We start from the raw sequence: 16,588 nt of genomic DNA, 5'->3' as shown, positions 1-16,588 counted from the left end.
TTTGAGCTTGTTTTCCAACGGAATTCAAACTCCGGATCATTGATCCTTGCAGAAGTGAGCGCTTGCTGCTGAATACTGCAGCTTGGCATTATCACAAATTCTTTGCTGATACCTGCTCCCTTTCCATGAGTCCTCGGCTGTTCAAGCTTGGGTGTTATCTGTTAGTGCTTTCTTGCAGGGCGTGACTTGAAATTTGTAGACTTTCTCGAATCTTGTGCAAGCAAGCCAGTCTTTCTTCTCTCGAATTGTGCGCTCAAAAAGTCTAGGGTTTTCCGTCGTCTCCATCTCCCTTCCTATCTTTCAATGCCTTCCTTGGTGATGCCGCCAAACTTGAAACAGAAAAATGATCACCTCTCGCCGGTCAATCAGGCGCGACGTCTCTCAGTCATTCGAGGTCCCTCGCATCCTCCGCTGATGAATATCACTTTAGGAGAGCTCACACGGAGACAAAGCCGAAAACATGTAGATAGAATGGCAATCGTTTCACAGCACCAAAACGAGGTCATCTCGTATTCACAGCTGCACGAGTACAGCGATGATTTGGCGGCTGGAATGATTTCTCAGGGTGTAGAACGAGGTGACCGAGTGGCGGTGATGCTTGGGAATCGCTCAGAATACGTCTATGTACGTATGTCTATCTATTTCTATGCCCCCTCCAATTAACAACAAAGAACACTAACACTATTATTCAGCTGCTTTTAGCATGTGCAAAGATAGGAGCAATCATTACGTTGTTGAACTATGCCTATTCTCACGCCGAAATTATTTCTGCTCTATCGACCACAAGTGAGCCCTCCTTAACGCAATCTACATAGAATATGCTCACTAATAATAGCCTTCAGGACCGAAACTGCTTTTTACCACTCTCGGGACATACAAGTATGACTATCGACCCTGCCTAGCCCAACTAGAGCAACGAGTGGTTCCGTCCCTAAAAATGGTAGTTCTTCTCCATGATATCAGTGGATTCTACCCACCCAAGGATTCATCCGCATTTTTCGGTAGTTTCAAAAGACTGCTCGAGATGGGAAGGAAGCAAATAATTGATTGGGAGACCTTCGAGAAGATGCTGAGGGATACGGATATACTCAACCTCCAATTCACGTCGGGAAGCACTGGTTCCCCCAAGGCAGCGGCACTTACGCATCACGGCATGTTGAACTGCGCTAGATATATCGGGATGAAAATGAATATCAGGATGACGGACAAGGTGGTCATACCTGTTCCTCTATTTCACGCGTTTGGTCTTATTATTGGTATTTGGACCTATAATTTGCTACAGAAATATGTTTAACTGATTGTGATGCAGGTCTCTGTGCCAACCTCGTTCAGGGAACAGCTACTGTTTTGCCATCAGAGTACTTTGATGCTTCTTTGACTCTGAATGCCGTCCAGAAATACCAGTGTACAGGTCTCTATGGAGTTACCACAATGTTCATTGACCAGCTCTCGCACCCTGACTTTACACAGACAGAAAGATCGTCTCTAAGGTACAAAATCCTGTTTCGCATTAGAGCAATGAATGAAATGGATGCTCACCCTTTTCTGTTCAGATTTGGACTCATGGCTGGCTCGGCAATGCCAGAGGACTTGCTCCTCAGGGTCATCAAAAAATTCCCGATTCGCGACATTTACACAAATTGGGGCATGACGGAACTCTCATCAATTGCAACAATGACCTCTGCAAACGATCCCATCTCGAAGAAACAGAAGACAGCAGGAAAATTATTGCCGAACTTGACTGCGAAGATTGTAGCTCCCAACACGGGTAATATTTTGCCCTGGGGAGCTCGAGGCGAAATCGTTGTCAGTGGGTTTAGCGTTATGCATTCATATTTCGAAGATGTTGAGAGAACTAGGTGCAGTATAAAGCATCACACTGAGGATAGTGAAACTGTCGGACTTGAGCCAACTCACCATTCGGCCCCAGGACGATGGATGCACACTGGCGACGAAGGTTATTTAGATGAGGACGGGTACCTTGTCGTTACGGGTCGAATCAAGGATCTCATAATCCGAGGCGGTGAAAACATAGCCCCAATGGAGATTGAAGAGAGGCTATTCGAACATCCTGCCATTAAACAGGCATGCGTGTTTGGTATCCCAAATGAAAGATATGGCGAAGTTGTCGCGGCCTTTTTAGAGCTTGAGGATGGAAGCACAAGACCGGACGATGAGATAGTCCGAGAGTGGGTCCGAGGAGCATTGTCAAGGTTTAAAGTTCCTGTACGGATATGGTGGCTTGGGGATATAGAAAAAGGATGCCCTGTGGAGTGGCCGAAGACTGCGAATGGGAAATTGCGAAAGAAGGATATTCGAGAGATTGGAGCGAGTAAGCGGCCATTTCCCCCTCCCTACGTGCAGTGGCGTCGCTAACCTCGAATATTGCAGGGCTGGCACAAAAAGGTGCTGGGACCGATGAACCTCGCCCTAGAGAGATGCTATGAGATGCAAGTTTCAGGAATAGATGGGAGCCATTTTACGAATATATTTACTCCGTGACAGGATGTTGGCGTGGAGCTCGCTTAGGTTTGCTGCCCCTGAACCGCCGTCAACTCATCCCACAAATGTTAAGATCATTGGGTAAAGAATTTATAATGTATTTAACTCTAACAAAGACCGAATCAAACATCAGTGACCAATTTCACTCCTCTTCCACCAAAAGACCAACTCCCATGTCAACCTCAGACCTCCAATATAACTAACTCTCAATAATATGCTTCAGACAGTATACCTAAACCACGAAGCATTATCCGCAAGCTCAATATCTTTTATCCTTTGCTCTTCCGTCAAAGAAACTGGTCCTCCCTCTCCTGCCACCTTATCACGTCGAGAATTCTCCATTCTTGTCCATGTCGTCATGAACAGTGTGAGGAAGAATGCCATGCCGATTATGCCAATAAGGAGGCAGTGTCCTTTGATGAATCTGCACGAAGTCAGCCTCTGAAATGCAAAACAATGTAACCTATACTTGTGCTTACCTGGGACTGTCTCTGGTGAGATAAACATAAGACGCGATGATTCCACCGCAGTTGCCGCCCATAACTTGCATCGCAATCCCCGTACCACGCTTCAAGCTTCCTCCGATATTGTTGCCGTTCCAGGCGAGGGCGAGTGGGACTTGAGGGTAGATACCTAAGACCTTATTAGCAAAAATCAAACATCAACATCCGAACGTCGTACCAATAGCAGCAAGCACAGTTCCACCATACTGAATCCTTGGCTTGCTTGTCCCAGCCAGCATCGCAAAACCCGTAATTGCGATAACCTGAAATCCCAACATGAAAACCCCCCTCTGCCTAACTCGATCCGCAAACCAGCTTGCTGCAATAGTAAAGAAGCAAGCTGCAACATAAGGTGGAACACTCATAAGTTGTGCTTGATTGGCGGTATATCCCATATTCTTGATGATTGTTGGCAAGAAGAGGGAGAAGGAGTAAATGGGGCAGAAGCTAGCCATGCAGATGAGCATGTGGATATAGATTTTCCAGTCTTTGATAGCTTGCAGGACGTATTTGTAAGCGAATGCGTTGGAGAGGTTTCCGTGGTCGACAGCCAGGCGGCGCTCGACTTCTTCGCGCTCGTCTTTGGTGAGGAATTTGGCTCTGTAGATGCTGTGTTAGTTTTATTTTGTGAATGATAATAGATACATACGTAGCGGGATAATCGTTGACGGCCCAATACGCGGCGAAGGAGACAACGATGCTTAGAAGACCTTCTAGAATGAAGATCCAGGCCCACGCAGATTTCCCACCAACCCCATTCATCTCAGCAATTCCACGAGCAAGAATACCGCCAAAGGCTCCCGCTAGTGTTGCAGCAGAAAAGAATAATGCCATGCGGAAACCACATTCGTGTCGGCAGTACCATTGGGTGATGTAGTAATTTACTCCCGGGAACAGACCTCCTTCAAAGACTCCAAGGAAGACTCTCGTCGCCATGAGGCCTGAATAATTCTTGACGAAGCCTTGGCAGATCATCGCGATGGACCAGAAAACCATGATGAAAGTGAGCCACATACTTGGCCTAAAGCGCTTCATCATCATATTGCTGGGAATTTCCGCTGCGATGTAGAACGGGAAGAGAATCGCCAGGCAATCATTGTATTGTAGGCCCCCCAGCTTGAGATCTTTCTCGAGATTATCCAAACGGGCATTTCCGATGTTTGTTCGATCCAGGAAACACAATCTGAGCATTTCTTCAGCAATTTCTATGAATGTCTGCTGAGGGAGGGACGTACAGGTAGATCAGGGAGAGGAAGGGAATTAAGTGCCAGTCGAGCTTTCGAACGAGTTTCTTTGTCCTTGCTTCATCAAATCCTTGAGCTTCGATGGACTCCATTGAATCTGAGATTGATACATCTAGAACGCCAGCATTCTTTTCAGGAACTTTGGCCGCCATGTTGAGGCCTGCAAGCCAAAATGTTCTGGCAATTGTCGACAGAGCAAGATTGGAGCGAAATGTTAAGATGCAAAGAAGAAAGCGCACTCATCTGTAAAAATTGCAATGTTGGGGGGCCGTGGGCATTTCTACTCGGGTTACACTGACACGTACCACGGTACCCTGTGAATTCACTTGCAGTGTCGGGGCCAGGTGTAACTATTTGGGGGGTCTAGCTCTCGCTTCCTCGAGCAAAGTGGAAGGTATCACAGCGATCATGTACCAAACAAACCCTAACAGCCAACATGCATGGATGACTGCATTATCATTCTTACTATCTGAGAAGTAACACCTGGCTCCTATACATAGCCACACCGGTATTATCCTCTTCGAAGCGGTTGGTTCACGATAAGAATCCTAATTGAGCGCGTAAAGCAACAAGTGAGAACTGTTTATTTAACAGGGGAGACCTCGTTCCGGTCCGCTTAGAGTTCACCCTTCTTTCCCCATGGGGCTATGATGTACCTAAATTGGAGTAAGACGTGCAGGAGGATTGTAATGAGTAAGCTTCGCTTACAGGGAGATCTCGCCTACTTCGCATTTGCTCAAGTGCCCTGAAAGAATTTGATTTTGGCCCCCATTTCAAAGCCTAGAATCATAATTGGCTAGTTAGAGTAGTTCGAGGACTGTTATTTGTTGACTTTGAGAGCGTGAACAGAAATATGCCGGCCCCGTGAGCTGACTTGCAGACCAGCAGCGACCGCACCGAAGCGAGGGCAAATCACTCGTGACTGCGCCCGACACAAACGTCTATTCTACAGCAACTCTTTCCTAGTAAAAATCATAGGCACAGCCTCACAGGGTGATACAGCTATTACCCTCGTAAATTTATACCTTGAGGGTAACCCTGTGTCAGTGAGACAGATGCTGCTTTAATGTTCTGCTAGGCTGGCACAGATCAATTAATCACGTTCTATCAAATTCTAGAGAGCTTTCCAGGATTGAAAAGTCAGACGGCGTGAAACGGACAAAAAACGCTGGGCGGAGAATACATCTTTTCTATGGTAATAGCTGTACGAAGGCGGGCGGTAATAAAAATCGTCCAATTCGCTAAGCAAGGGTGGGCATAGCCTTGACTCTCGCAATATAAAAATTCTCGTAATTCCGTATTATATTTAATTATTGAGAAAATCCCACAAAAGTTAGATATGCTTCTTTTCTACCTCACAAAGCTATTTTAAAGAGTTTTAGGGGTTGCATTGAGATTTGGTGTGATTTTTCAAAGGTAGCGATTTTGGCGTCCCTCGCTTTTCAGCGGATCAACGATTTTTAATGCCGCCCGCTTTCGTAGTGTTGGCGAACCCCTGATTGGCCGCTTCCGCAAATAGGAAGCGGAGAAATCATACGCAAATTGCTTCATCGCACCAGGATCGCAAAAAGAGGGCGATTTAATCAAATTCCAACCAAGTTGGCCATGCGAGGAAAAGGCGGACCTTCAGGAAATATGAAATTTAAGCGGGCCCCACGAAATTACCCATGCACTCCTCTTCATTCTTGTTTATGATCCAGTGACCGTTCTGTTGAGTCTCATTTACTATACGAACTTTCGGCTCATTTCAGCTCAATTCACCTTCTCTATGTCATGGATTGTTTTGCTAAATTTTTCCAGCCGCAAGTTTCCGAGATATTCACTTTGTCAACCTTCTGATAGTCGGTCGTTCGTGAGCCCGTGGATCGGTTCCAGCACACCAAAGGACCCCGTCGCCAAGGATGTGGCCTAAGGAAGCGCGCGGGCTCGGGGCGGAACCATAGCTGCTGGATTGACCCCACGCCGTCGAGGCTCGAAGCCACAGATAATGGCCAAATAGTCGGGAGGCATTTCGTCTGTGTTGAGAGTAAGTGCAGGCTGCGAGTCTAGGACGTCTGCAATGTCGGCTCTGAATCGGCCGAGTGAAAAGGGGGTGGTGGATGCAAAACTCTCGGCTCAGGCTTCCAGCTGCGTTATGCACTCGTGGCGTTGTTGTTGGTAGGTAGAGTTGTGGGACTCGTGGACTGGGAGCAGGAGTGGATGGCTGAGTTAATAAAGGCCGAGAATGGTACCGGTCATGAGCATCCGCAGTCCGAAATGTAGATTCCAGACTGCAGCGTGGCCATGTCGTGCGCAGACGTAGATAACAGAAGGAGTAGAAGTCTCTCCTGGATCAGGAACTCGGAATACTATACGGCTCGTATGGCCATTCGCCAGGGACTTGCATCAGCCACTATCGGAACCCGTCATCGAGCTGTCGCGTTTGGTTAATTAGGTCCTCGGTCTCTGAAGTCTCTAGATATTTGATGTGTTTCAGAATTTTGAACGCGTGACGCAAGTGACCACTCGGGCTAGGATACTATCAAAGCCAAGATCTAGGACATCCTCTTTAAATCGACTGCCGTGTCGAACCCAGTCCGGAGAGAGTGGTTCGGTTCTAATAAGCGCTGAATGGAGCAACCCTCTCCTGGATTACTTGATAATACTAGACCGCGCGGGTGTGACGGTGGAGCTAGAGCAATTGGAACGAGGCGCAAAGATCTCTATTATTCTGTCTTGTAGAATATAAAGCTAAGAAGGAGAAGAGAGAGAGAGAGAGAGAGAGTAAAAGAGAAGAAGTACTAGCTCAAATGCTTGAAACGCTGGCCTGACAGGGGAACTAGCCAGGTGACAGCCTACCCCCCATAATTCCAGCCAGCGCCGTCACATAATATTAAGTCCAATATGCGCAATGTCATGTGCAATTTGATGTGAGCCCAAGCTGACTCCAGGCCCCGGTACCCCTGCACTTCCAAATTAAACCTCCTTCCATCTCTCATTATTACGCATCGCAGACCATCAACCATATTTAGACCGATTTCTGATCCAGCCCTTACTCTGTCTATAGGAGACTTGCAGAATGGATTCTTTGAACCCATTCAGCGCAGATTGCTTTTGTCTTCGCACTTATGCCATCAACACGCAATTTTTCAAGCTTTGTCCGCATCGAAAGTTCTCGACATTGAGAACTAGCCATCGTGCTAATTCTGGGAGTTCTAAAGTTTATCTCTACTAACACCAGGACTTTAATGGGCTGGGGGCACGGCATCGCGCGCCGAAGGCGCGCGACGGCGTGTGAAACACATCCACGTACCCGAGCAAGCCAGGACGAGCGTGCCTTGAGGATATACTTCTTAATGGGTATGCGCTTCTTGCTCGCCTACTCTGCGCGTACCGGGGGCTAAAGAATAGCCGAAAAAGAAAGACTTACTTTATGATAAATTTGCAAAAATTAGCTTGCTGAGCACGGGGGAAGATGCCTATAAGGGAATCAAATTTTCAATTGCATAAGCACCCTCTCTGGGCAGGTCCTAGTACGGGTGCTTATGCATCTAAAAGAGAGTCGAGATCAAAAATTACTACTTTGGGTATACACCCATGTTTTAGGAATGCTACGCGAGTAAAACAGGGGTGTTGCAGGGGTTGGCAGGGGCACACTGATATGATATGTATAAAGGGGGGTTCATTGAATGTTGAACAAGGAGAGAGCTGCAGGTAAAGATGACGAACAATAACTCGAGGACTCTATAATAACTTTCCCTGAGGACTTGGACGCTCTCATCGAAAGGAATTGTGAGCCAGCCCGAGTGATTGCATGGGCGAGCTCTTTTCAAGAGCAACCTTCCCTCCAGGTTGCAAAATGTGAAGATCACTTCTATCCTGCTGCTGGACTGGACACATTCTTTCCAAGGCTTTTTCCCTTGCTGATTATATACTAAATTAAGCAGGTAACCCGACTCCGCGAATTGATTTGAATATGTCGTCTGTAGATGAAACTCCAGAATTGGACGACGTTCAAGTCCTTTGGGAATGGTGTCAATATAATGACCGCCAGAGGATGGTCCAGAGGACTTGGAAACCTGACGGTTCTCGAATTAAACAACATGATTCAATTTTAAAGGGTGATTACGGTAGTTATTATCGTTCCTACTGACTCGCGGTCTGTTCATGACGCCGTCCTGAGCCTTGATCTGCCTTAACAAAGCCACCCTTTCTACTTCATGACTCAGACTGAATTCGCAGAGATACTTCTGATCCATCTGATCAGACTTCCATGATTCACAAAATCCCCGAAGCCTCGATATTTAGGCGAGTCTTGGAGTATTAGAGCCCTCTCTCGACTTCCAGCTTCTACAGCTTCAATCCAAACATTCCCACACTCTCACAATCTCGAAGTCCCCGACACTCGAAGTGCCTCTTTATCGAGTGTATCACTCGGATAGTCGGCATTTGTCTCTATTTGCACAGCCAAGATCTCTTGTGATCGATAGAGACAATCAGAGTGAAGAAATTAAGGGGTCGGAGCTGGCTCGCACTGCTAAACACATTCACAAGCCTTTATCAAATAACGACAAGCAGAATCTACTCCGAGCCGGCGACGTCGCCGCTCCACTCTAGTCCGCGAGGACCTCGACTTCGCTCTACCGTACACTTCGCGGGCTACAGGGATTAAATTTATTTGTCCTAAAGGCTTCTTGAACAACCAACATTTATTCTACCCAAGCAAACACATGAAATCCAATATCCTTCTCTCCTCTTAGTATTCGGAGAAATACACCATCTCCACCCTTGCCATCCCTCTGGAATGACCTCTCAATGTCCCAAAACGCCATGGAAGAACGTTCTGCCAGGCAACGGAAGATGAATGTCTCAGAGGAGAGGGAAGAATCGCCAGAGAATGTCCCACAAGCCCCCGAACAATCACTCGGCCCCTACGATTACCTCCGTCCACCGTTTGAGGGGGACTGGTCCGAGGATCTGTACCCACCGGCTCCCATTGTCACAGCAGTTCCAGAACAACGAGAAGAGGAAGGCGAGGAGGTGTTATACTTTGCCTATGGCAAAGATATGGACCCCGCCCTGCTCTCTGATTCGACATGTGTGGCTGTTGGCAAGCTTTCAATGTACAACTGGGTCATAGAACAATCGAAACGCTTCCCAATGATCATCCCGTCTGAGAGAGACCATGTCTATGGGTTGGTTTATCGATTGTCCCAGGGCTGTTTCGCCATTCAGTACGCAAAGGCTAAGAAACGGGGCCTGAAGATGCAGGAGGTTGAGGTGGAACTTTACGAAAAGTCTGGAATGCCTGGTTTCTGGAACGCTCCTCTTATTCCGCTTGGAGAATGTAATATACAGGTCATGGTAGGCACTATGAACAATGCAGAGAAGTCTGGGGAGGGTGAAGCAAAAGAGGGAACGTTAGAAGGCAGCAAGAAGCGGAAGATTTTGGGCGGCTTATTGTGGGGCGCTTCAGAAGGTTTGCCGGAACATTGGAAGGCAGAGCTTAAAGGAAAGCTGGGTGGAATTAAGGGGCCAGAGGATATGGGATATTGGTCTGCGGGAGGAAATTTGGAAAGGGGTATGCGTAAGCGCAAACAGAGAGAAGAATATGGGCCTAAGGAAGCAGAAGTGAGGCGCAGCAAGAGGCTCAAGAGAAAGGATACTGGCAAAAAGCGCGTTACTTTTGCCCCTGAGTCGGACAATTAGGGAGAGATGATAGGCGCAGCCTGGACATGGTGTGAAGAAGGAAAGATGGACAGACAGAGCTACAATTCTCCCCACGCGATAGAGACACCAACGATATATTGACCCACTTGGTTTTTCAAATGTGTAGGCGAAAATAGAATCGAGCATTACGGTTGTCTGGATGAAGACTCGTTGGAGGCATATGGCAACGTCTCACTGAAGCCGATACATCGAGAAAAGCCGCAAATCTAGACCATATCCAGGGTATCTTCCAGGCATCTCTAACACCTGCTCAACAAAGTACATACAAAGAGCACATCATGCTCAAACCTAAGATCATCGAGCACCAGAAACATACATTGTTTAGCACCCGCTTTCCCTTAATCCACTTCGTTCGCTGCAACATGACAATCGGGAGCTGGCTCATCTGTGCCAGGAATCCATAGCCTCTAATCTTCTTCGTGATACATGCCATGACGATTTCGTGTCCGATGGCACTGATGAGGAAGGTGATAAGTGTCGCCATGGGACGTCCAATATGGGGTCGAGATGCGCTATAGACGTGGCGTCGGAAGAAGTGGTGGACAGGGATGTTCCACTCGCGGGAGAACTCAAGCCAATCGGTGCTATTCCACCAGTCCGAGTAGAAGTGTCTGTCGGCGAAACCTGGAACTGTCAGGCGGAACTTCCATCAGGGTGGGTGACTTACAGGTTATTTCGGCAAATGCTCCAAGGACGTATTCGAAGATTACGAGGAAGACAAGGAGGAAGGTGATCATGAACGGGAACAGAAGCATAGAGATTGATTCTGCTAGGATGAGGGCAGTTTCTGAGAAGGAGGTAACTGTCTCGAGTCGATAAGCGGATTCGATCATCACAGGGAGAATGAATTCTTCGGATGTGATGGTTAGGAGGAATATAACGCCAAAAACAGCAAGAATCTTGTATCCCAATTCCGTCCATACAATTCCTGGCGTGCGAGGGTATTCTAGCTCGTAGCAAAGTGTTGGACAGAATATGTAATCGGTATAATTTGCCAATGTGAGGTTCTTAGGATATGTGACTGATCCCATTGGTGATGTAAGTTCAATGGCCAAATCCTCTCGAAGTCGTGATAACTCATCTGCATCCTTCTTCTCTCTCTCCTCAGATGTCGGCGTATGTCCAGCACTTGGATATTGATACGCAGGCGCCTTAGAAGCTGTAGAGGGTTCGTCTAATGCTTTCAATCTTCGTTCGGTTTCGCTCAGATGGCCATTGTAAAAGGCGTAGGAGTGCATTTTCATTAGCAGCACCAAAGTGTGCAATGTTAAAAATACTTGGGCTGTCCATGTCCACTCACGGTTAAAAGGTAGCCTACAAAGTCAGCGTTGAAGACTTCGCTAAGAGATCAGTGCTTACGCAACCCAAAATGCAAACCATACTAACTGAAATATACTCTGCACAGCCATTCCACCTCCTTGCCACCTCAAACCTAGCTTAGCCCCAATCTGACTTCTGATAAGTCTGTGAAGAGGCAGACTAACAGCAGTATTGAGAACCATCAACCCGTCTGCTAGAGCCAATTCCCAGACTTTGACCGTAAATAGCTGCCAAATCTGCACTCTCATAGGATATCCCGTGTCTTTTATATTCCTTAACATTGTGGTTATGGCCATGATGGTAAGAGCTATCCAGAACAGGATGTAAAATCCCTGGAAATCCCGGTAATCGCTATTGGGATCGAAATGGGACACTCTGGAGGCATATTCGATCGTGGGGAATAGTCTGCGGCGTTGCTCAGCTCGGAGCTGCTTTCGAGCGGAGGAGATTGATTGGACCGAAGGAGGAGCGTCTGCAGGAACCGGTGTCGATCGACCACTGTTGATGTTAATAGGGGCATTCCCAGAGGACTGGAAGAGAGTACCTAGTTTGACCTGATACGCTTCCATTTTGCATACTCTCACCAGCCAAGAGACCCTCTTCGGTCATGGTTCGCAAGACGGCTGGGTTGTTTGGCTTGACAGCCCTTGGCCGAAGAATATGCTCGTGGTAGACATTTCCATTTCCGTTGGCATGGATGTCTGCAGAAGAAGACATGTTGTTGGAATATCTGGTGGTTCTATAATAATTCGAGTTGCGATAGCATCAAGCTGTGGTAAGCTTATGAAACTTGTTTCAAGGTTAGAAATTGTGAGATATATACGCGAGGATGACTGGGGAGTCTATGTAGACATAGGAAGAAACATCCCAAGACAGGTGCCCCCAAGATCGGCTCTTGTACGTGAAACCTAGAAGGAGGGAGGATAGGACTCTGAACTGCCATGATTTTTTGGATGCGGTTTTCGACCCGCAAGAGTGGCGCGGCCTACAAGCCACACTCATCATGTAGCTTCTCATTGGGCAGATGTCACCCCTAAAAGTTTGTGCCTCAGCCGCAAGGCTCAGAGTTTTAGCGGCACATCACGAACATCAAACGCGGTGGCCTTCAACAGTGCGATTCAGACAGGAGAGCTCTACGGAACGGCAAGCTTTTCTCTCTGTGACCCTGCGAAAAGTTCGGTCTGCCAGACTCTCTACTCTCCAACTTGGTAGTAGCAGACGATCAGGCCCATTGCGGGGCCCCAGACCGCCGGAATGAGCTCCTGTAGGCCTCTTCAAATGCCCCTCCTCGACCTGTCTATTGACTGTTCGCAGTAAAGCAGTTCATTCGCAACGTGCGCGCCTCAAAAACCATTGCTGATGAGCGGGCGGTTGTGCAGAAAGAGAGTGCGGCCATCAGGGCAAGCTTCAGAGAAGAGAGCGGGGATTCGAACGTCAGGTAGGTCACAGACATCAGCAGTCCGTTCCTGGCTGACATTCTGTTCTCGAGACGGAATAATGTCGCAAAGCTATTATACCTATTCACCCTTGGAGAACGCACGCATTTCGGTCAAATAGAATGTCTCAAGCTTCTTGCATCACCTCGATTTGCGGACAAACGATTAGGATACCTGGGCACAATGTTGTTGCTGGACGAGAACCAAGAGGTACTGACTTTAGTCACCAATTCTCTGAAGAAGTATGCCAAGATCCTGAGCTTGTGGAATAAATGTTTAATCGTCCTACAGCGACCTCAACCATTCGAACCAATATATCGTTGGACTGGCCTTATGCACGCTGGGAAACATTGCATCCGTCGAAATGTCAAGAGATCTCTTTCCCGAAATCGAAACCCTCCTCTCAACAGCAAACCCGTATATCCGAAGGAAAGCTGCCCTTTGTGCCATGCGAATATGTCGAAAGGTCCCAGATCTGCAAGAACATTTTCTCGAAAAAGCTGCTACCCTCCTATCCGATCGAAACCATGGTGTCTTGCTTTGCGGGTTGACGTTGGTTACAAGTCTTTGTGAGGCTGATGAAGCAGAAGGCGGAGAGGAAGGAATTGTGGAGAAGTTCAGACCATTCAGCGGAGGTCTAGTGCGGACATTGAAAGCGCTTGCCAGCTCTGGATATGCGCCAGAACACGATGTCACTGGCATCACAGATCCATTTCTACAAGTCAAGATTCTGCAACTGCTGCGAGTTCTCGGCAGGGGAGACGCACAGACTAGCGAGCAGGTCAACGATATCCTGGCACAAGTAGCTACAAATACCGACTCTTCCAAGAATGTGGGTAACTCGATTCTATACGAAGCAGTTCTCACTATTCTGGATATCGAGGCTGACTCCGGCCTCCGCGTACTTGGCGTTAACATCCTTGGTAAATTCCTTTCCAACCGAGACAACAACATTCGGTATGTTGCTTTGAACACCTTAATCAAAGTCGTCGCTGTTGAGCCGAATGCCGTCCAACGGCACCGAAACACCATTCTGGAATGTCTTCGAGATCCTGATATTAGTATCAGGAGACGCGCATTGGACTTGAGCTTCACTCTTATCAACGAGAGCAATGTTCGGCTTCTAATACGTGAATTGTTGGCGTTCTTGGAAGTTGCCGACAACGAGTTCAAGCCCATCATGACCAGTCAAATTGGTGTGGCAGCGGACAGATTCTCTCCCAACAAACGGTGGCACGTCGATACGATGTTGCGAGTTCTGACGTTGGCTGGGAACTACGTTAAGGAGCAGATCTTGTCATCTTTCATCCGACTCATTGCAACCACCCCTGAGTTACAGACATACGCCGTTCAGAAGTTGTACATCAACCTCAAGAAAGACATCACACAAGAAAGCCTGACTCTGGCTGGAGCATGGTGCATAGGAGAGTATGGCGATGCGCTCTTGCGAGGAGGGCAATATGAAGAGGAGGAGCTCGTGCAAGAAGTAAAGGAGAGCGAAGTTGTCGACCTGTTCTCGTCCATTCTCAACAGCAGTTACGCTACTCAAATTGCCACTGAATACATCATTACGTCCCTGATGAAGCTCACCACCCGTTTTACGGACCCAGCGCAAATCGATCGGATCAGGAGAATTCTTCAGAGCAATTCTGCAAGTCTTGACGTTGAAGTCCAGCAACGCGCTGTCGAATACGACAACCTGTTCGGGTACGATTCAATCAGACGGGGTGTTTTGGAGAAGATGCCTCCTCCACAGATCAAGGAAGAATCAAGGGTGTTGGGTGAAGCTACAAAGAAGTCTACCAAAGCATCAAATCGGAAGTCGAAAAGCGTTAAGCCAGCTGAACAAGATCTCTTATTCGACCTCATGGGTGACGGTGGCATGCCGGCAGCAGATCTTGGTACAAACGGATCCCAGAACAACACGGATCTCCTTGCCGATATCCTTGGTGGAAGTACTTCGTCACCTCCTCCCACCTCTCCTCCCCAACAATCTAACATGAGTTCTATCATGGATCTCTTCGATACATCTGGCACCACACAGCCAGCTAGAGGTGCCTCTGCCCCTTCTAACGACCTCTTTTCTGGCATGTCCTCTCCGCCACCACAGCCCGCTGCTCCAGTAATTCCAACACACCCCTGCTACGACAAGAATGACCTCAACATCACCTTACAACTCCAACGTAATGCTGAAGGAACGGTCCAAGTCATGGCACGCTTCCGAAATAATTCCATGCACCAGTCAATTTCCAGTGTTGCCTTACAAGCGGCCGTTCCGAAAACCCAAAAACTCCAACTGAATGCGATGTCCAACCCTGATTTAGCGCCGGGTTCCGAAGCAACCCAATCTATGAGAATCACGGGAAGCAAAGGCGTAAGCATACGATTTCCGAGTAGACTTTATTCCTCACTGACTATTTTAGCCTCCATTGCGCTTGCGATTGAAAATCTCTTATGGTCATCCTTCTGCTGGGCACGTCACAGACCAGGTAGACTGGTCGGAACCGAGATAAATAGCGTTGCATAATATGTGGTGAAAATTAAAGAGCAACATGAAGCCCTTGCCTAAGATTCATTAGTGATCACTCGATATTCATTCTTGCTTGTGCCGTTAGCCTTGTGTTCGGTGCCGTGGCAAGAGCGGCTGGTTCCATGGTTGCCCCAAACGCTAGTGCGTTAAGCTTGGCCACCACATTTTAATGAAATCCCTGCCCTACGCAATAGTCTTTGACAAGATGGTGGTGATATTCAAATTTCTCTTGAGAGGTAGTATTGGCTTGCCCACGTTGAGGCATTGTGCTGCTTCTTCAAGGGTCTGATAAATGTGATCTGCCGTGAGCTACTCAGATATAACCTCTTTGAATTTCGCCATGGCGGGAATCGTTTAGTGCCATTATCGCCTACCACTCTCTCCACCCTATGATCAAGGGGCGAGCCGGAAGTCGAGTCACACGGCAGGTCGCCAGTAGTCTGGCCTAGTCCAAAACTTAAAGCTAGCGTTCCTCTACTTATTCCCTCTCTGCTACCTCTATCGCAATACATCGATTTTTACCTGACCTTTTTTTCGCCAGAAGCGCAAATGTTTCATCCATGCGATATGAGCTCATAGAACAAAACCTGATGTAGAGCTTTCAGCAGCCATGTTGTCCGACGCTCATTTCAAAAGAGCTATTGCCTTCTTTGGCGCAGTTCCCATCACCTTTCAGAATAATGCTGCATCTTCACCAGCTGGGGTCAAGCTGCTGAATTTTACAGGCAGTACTAACTCCAGTCTCGGCCTTAACGGCACAGCATTCAACGCGTCCGAGATCTCGAACTTCACGACCTCGAACTTCACTGCCTTGATAGCAACGACGACATACGCCGGGACCATAACGCTTCCCGAAAGCTTGTTTCCGCTGTTCGATTCCGCCACCGAAGCCAACCAGCTTCAAAGCGCGCTCTCAAATGTCACTATTCAGGTCTCGACCACGACTATTCCAGAAAATCATGCAGCATCAGACAACTTCATTAGCGTTCCGCCGACAGACCATGTGGTTCCAACTCATTTGAGACCTACTGAACCTGCAGCTAAAGCCATAACTAGTGGCCGTAGCTCTCCCAGCAGGATGGCATTGCAACCGTCCAGCGAGTCTTTGGTTCTCGCGACGACGGTTTCCTCAACGCCGACGAAAACTTCCGCCGCTCAGTCCACTGCCTCTTCTTCAGAAGTAACGACACTTCCCTCGAAACCGACCAAGGCCAATATCCAGCACACTGCCGACACTCGAAATCACGATCCAGTAGGGGGGCGCATTTCGTCAAACAAATCTGAATTTGGCCTTACTTCAGCTCTATCTACTTTTGTGGATCAAGCGAGGGCAAACACTTCCTC

General features: G+C 47.8%; 5 protein-coding genes across 5 annotated transcripts; 3 read left to right on the top strand and 2 right to left on the bottom strand.

Moving 5' to 3' along the window:
- Window positions 1-303: 303 nt before the first annotated feature.
- On the top strand, window positions 304-2,447 carry K444DRAFT_711382 (acetyl-CoA synthetase-like protein; the record flags this gene model as incomplete). The annotated part of the gene is made up of 7 exons (XM_024888244.1): window positions 304-624; window positions 693-786; window positions 843-1,256; window positions 1,310-1,490; window positions 1,554-1,888; window positions 1,931-2,332; window positions 2,392-2,447. 7 exons carry the CDS (start codon window positions 304-306, stop codon window positions 2,445-2,447), a joined length of 1,803 nt encoding a protein of 600 aa, XP_024726944.1.
- Window positions 2,448-2,583: 136 nt separating this feature from the next.
- On the bottom strand, window positions 2,584-4,475 carry K444DRAFT_604475 (high-affinity nicotinic acid transporter). The gene is made up of 5 exons (XM_024878813.1): window positions 4,241-4,475; window positions 3,655-4,188; window positions 3,184-3,605; window positions 2,982-3,135; window positions 2,584-2,926 (listed from the first exon to the last, which is right to left on the bottom strand). Exons 1-5 carry the CDS (start codon window positions 4,399-4,401, stop codon window positions 2,722-2,724), a joined length of 1,476 nt encoding a protein of 491 aa, XP_024726943.1. The 5' UTR covers window positions 4,402-4,475; the 3' UTR covers window positions 2,584-2,721.
- A 4,568-nt stretch (window positions 4,476-9,043) lies between these two features.
- Window positions 9,044-9,937, top strand: K444DRAFT_638251 (uncharacterized protein; the record flags this gene model as incomplete). Its single annotated transcript, XM_024884228.1, has 1 exon — window positions 9,044-9,937. The coding sequence occupies one exon, from the start codon at window positions 9,044-9,046 to the stop codon at window positions 9,935-9,937; it is 894 nt and encodes a 297-aa protein (XP_024726942.1).
- Window positions 9,938-10,021: 84 nt separating this feature from the next.
- Window positions 10,022-12,218, bottom strand: K444DRAFT_657668 (sterol o-acyltransferas-like protein). The gene is made up of 4 exons (XM_024886178.1): window positions 11,823-12,218; window positions 11,318-11,776; window positions 10,626-11,272; window positions 10,022-10,582 (listed from the first exon to the last, which is right to left on the bottom strand). The coding sequence occupies exons 1-4, from the start codon at window positions 11,993-11,995 to the stop codon at window positions 10,209-10,211; spliced, it is 1,653 nt and encodes a 550-aa protein (XP_024726941.1). The 5' UTR covers window positions 11,996-12,218; the 3' UTR covers window positions 10,022-10,208.
- A 165-nt stretch (window positions 12,219-12,383) lies between these two features.
- On the top strand, window positions 12,384-15,378 carry K444DRAFT_622269 (Adaptor protein complex AP-1 gamma subunit). The gene is made up of 5 exons (XM_024882064.1): window positions 12,384-12,542; window positions 12,593-12,716; window positions 12,768-12,956; window positions 13,006-15,088; window positions 15,138-15,378. Exons 1-5 carry the CDS (start codon window positions 12,533-12,535, stop codon window positions 15,225-15,227), a joined length of 2,496 nt encoding a protein of 831 aa, XP_024726940.1. The 5' UTR covers window positions 12,384-12,532; the 3' UTR covers window positions 15,228-15,378.
- The last annotated feature ends 1,210 nt before the right edge of the window (window positions 15,379-16,588 follow it).

Source organism: Hyaloscypha bicolor, assembly GCF_002865645.1.
Source record: "Hyaloscypha bicolor E unplaced genomic scaffold K444scaffold_184, whole genome shotgun sequence".
NCBI classification, from domain to species: Eukaryota; Fungi; Ascomycota; class Leotiomycetes; order Helotiales; family Hyaloscyphaceae; genus Hyaloscypha; species Hyaloscypha bicolor.
Note: the sequence above shows the minus strand (reverse complement) of the source record. Positions and strands in the feature narration are given on the sequence as shown.